Raw genomic sequence first — 1,922 nt, forward strand, 5'->3', positions numbered from 1 at the left:
TCTGCTGCTCATGCCTGGAGCAGTGGGCCGGCGTGTCACAGCGGGGGGTCCCTCGCCAGAGAGCCAGCCGCTCGCCACACTAAGCTCTAGTCCATCGATGGCTACTACCGCTCTACAGGAGTTCAAGACACACGGCCTGGGAAGAGAAACAACTGGCCCAGACCCCACAGATGGCTACTAGACGTCTAACTGCCTAGAGAAGCACTCAGCCAAAGCCACAGGAGCCTGCCACCGAAGACTGAAGAAGACGGACTCTTTTACCTCAGTTTTACGTTGTAATGTTCTCAAAATAGAGATATCTACTATGTTCTGTTTTTGTTTTTTTTCGGGGTGAGGGGGGATGGGGGAGGTGGGAGGGGGATATAATCCTCTATCTAAACTACGTCACGGTTACAGGTGTGAGTGTGTCTCAGTGGCTGGAGAGTCACTGTTTTTTTGGCTGGGAGTTCAGCCCGGTGCCGGGGTGTCGCCGCCCTGCTGGCGGGCGGGGGGGGAGGAGGGGGGTCAGCGGTGTCGGTAGTGTCTCATCAGGGGCACGATGCAGGAAGGGGGGCCGGAGAGCTTCAGGAAGGGGTGCTGGAGCAGCTCTGGGGCCGTGGCCCGTTGGGAGGGCTCCCTCACCAGCATCAAGTCCAGGAACGCCCTCAGCACCGATGACACCTAGAGGGGGGGTGAAGGAGGGGGGGAGGGACAGGGTGGACTTTAACCCCTCGCATTCTAATCACGTATCTCACGAAACACAGGGGCCTATATCGAGATGGAGGAGCTCGGTTCAGCCTCTTTCCACCGGGCTCACAGAGGAACCCGTGCGTGTGGGTCACGCAGGGGCGAGGCGACTGTGGCTCAGGAGGTAGAGCGGGTCGTCCGACGATCTCAGGGTCGGCGGTTCGAATCCCCGGCTCCTCCTGACGACAAGTCGAAGCGTCCTTGGGCGAGACGCTGCAGCCCGAATTGCTCCCAATGAGCAGGCTGGCACCTTGCGTGGCAGCTGCCGCCATTGGTGTGTGTATGTGTGTGTGAATGGGTGAATGAGAGGCCTTCATTGTAAATTGCTTTAGATAAAAGCTCTATATACATGCAGTTCATTTACCATTCAGAATTGAACTATGAAAGGCTTAGGTGAAGTGGTCGGTCAGTGAGATCTCTCACCTTGTGGGACTCTTTTAGCCGGGGGGGCAGGTTGTCACGTATTCTCCTCATGGCCTGCAGGGGGGGCTCGTTAAAGTAGGGCGGTTCCCCGTCCACCATCTCTATCACCATGATGCCTAGTGACCAGATATCCACCTGGACACACGGCAGAGAAAAGGACAGGTGTTGGACCTTTCTGCCAGGGTCAAGGGTCGAGGTCAACCCACTTTGGGTTTAGTCAATCGGTTAAGCCTGTACTGTGCATGCATGGTGGCTGTGCTGGTCCAGTGTGTTTGTGTGTGTGTGTGTGTGTTTGTTTGTGTGTGTGTTAGTGTGTTTGTGTGTGTGAGTGTGTTTGTGTGTGTGTGTGTGTGTGTGTGTGTGTGTCTGCACGGGCATGAGTACATGGCTCTATGTGTGTGTGTGTGTGTGTGTAGTGTGTGTGGTGATGCCCGTCCTCACCTCTGTGCCATAGGGTAGTCTAGAGATGACCTCCGGGGCCATCCAGTAGGGCGTGCCCACCAGAGACTTCCTCTTGGGCACCTCTTTGGACACTTGGGCACAGAAGCCAAAGTCTGACAGCTTGATCTAAAGGTGGAAATACACATCGCACTATGGAGGCTGCCAGGACATCATACATAATCACACACGGAAAAAATGGACACCTCTGGAATATGTAGAGAGTGGGTCGTATGCCCACCTCCCTTGTTCTCTGTAAAGTGCATTGTGTTGCCTCTGGGTATGAAATGCGCTATACAAATAAAGCTTTGATTGATTGATTGATTGATCGATCA

The 1,922-nt window shown here is 54.6% G+C and overlaps 1 protein-coding gene across 1 annotated transcript in view; it reads right to left on the minus strand.

Moving 5' to 3' along the window:
- Positions 1–504: 504 nt before the first annotated feature.
- Positions 505–1,922, minus strand: part of pak5 (p21 protein (Cdc42/Rac)-activated kinase 5) — a gene marked incomplete at both ends in the record, with an annotated part of 43,408 nt that continues 41,990 nt past the window's right edge. Inside the window, 3 exons of the mRNA XM_084439460.1 lie at positions 505–660; positions 1,150–1,284; positions 1,591–1,716. Coding sequence (XP_084295586.1) covers positions 505–660; positions 1,150–1,284; positions 1,591–1,716 — 417 coding nt within the window. The remainder of the gene's footprint in view (positions 661–1,149; positions 1,285–1,590; positions 1,717–1,922) is intronic.

This window comes from Borostomias antarcticus (genome assembly GCF_949987555.1).
Source record: "Borostomias antarcticus genome assembly, chromosome: 6".
Classification (NCBI taxonomy): Eukaryota; Metazoa; Chordata; class Actinopteri; order Stomiiformes; family Stomiidae; genus Borostomias; species Borostomias antarcticus.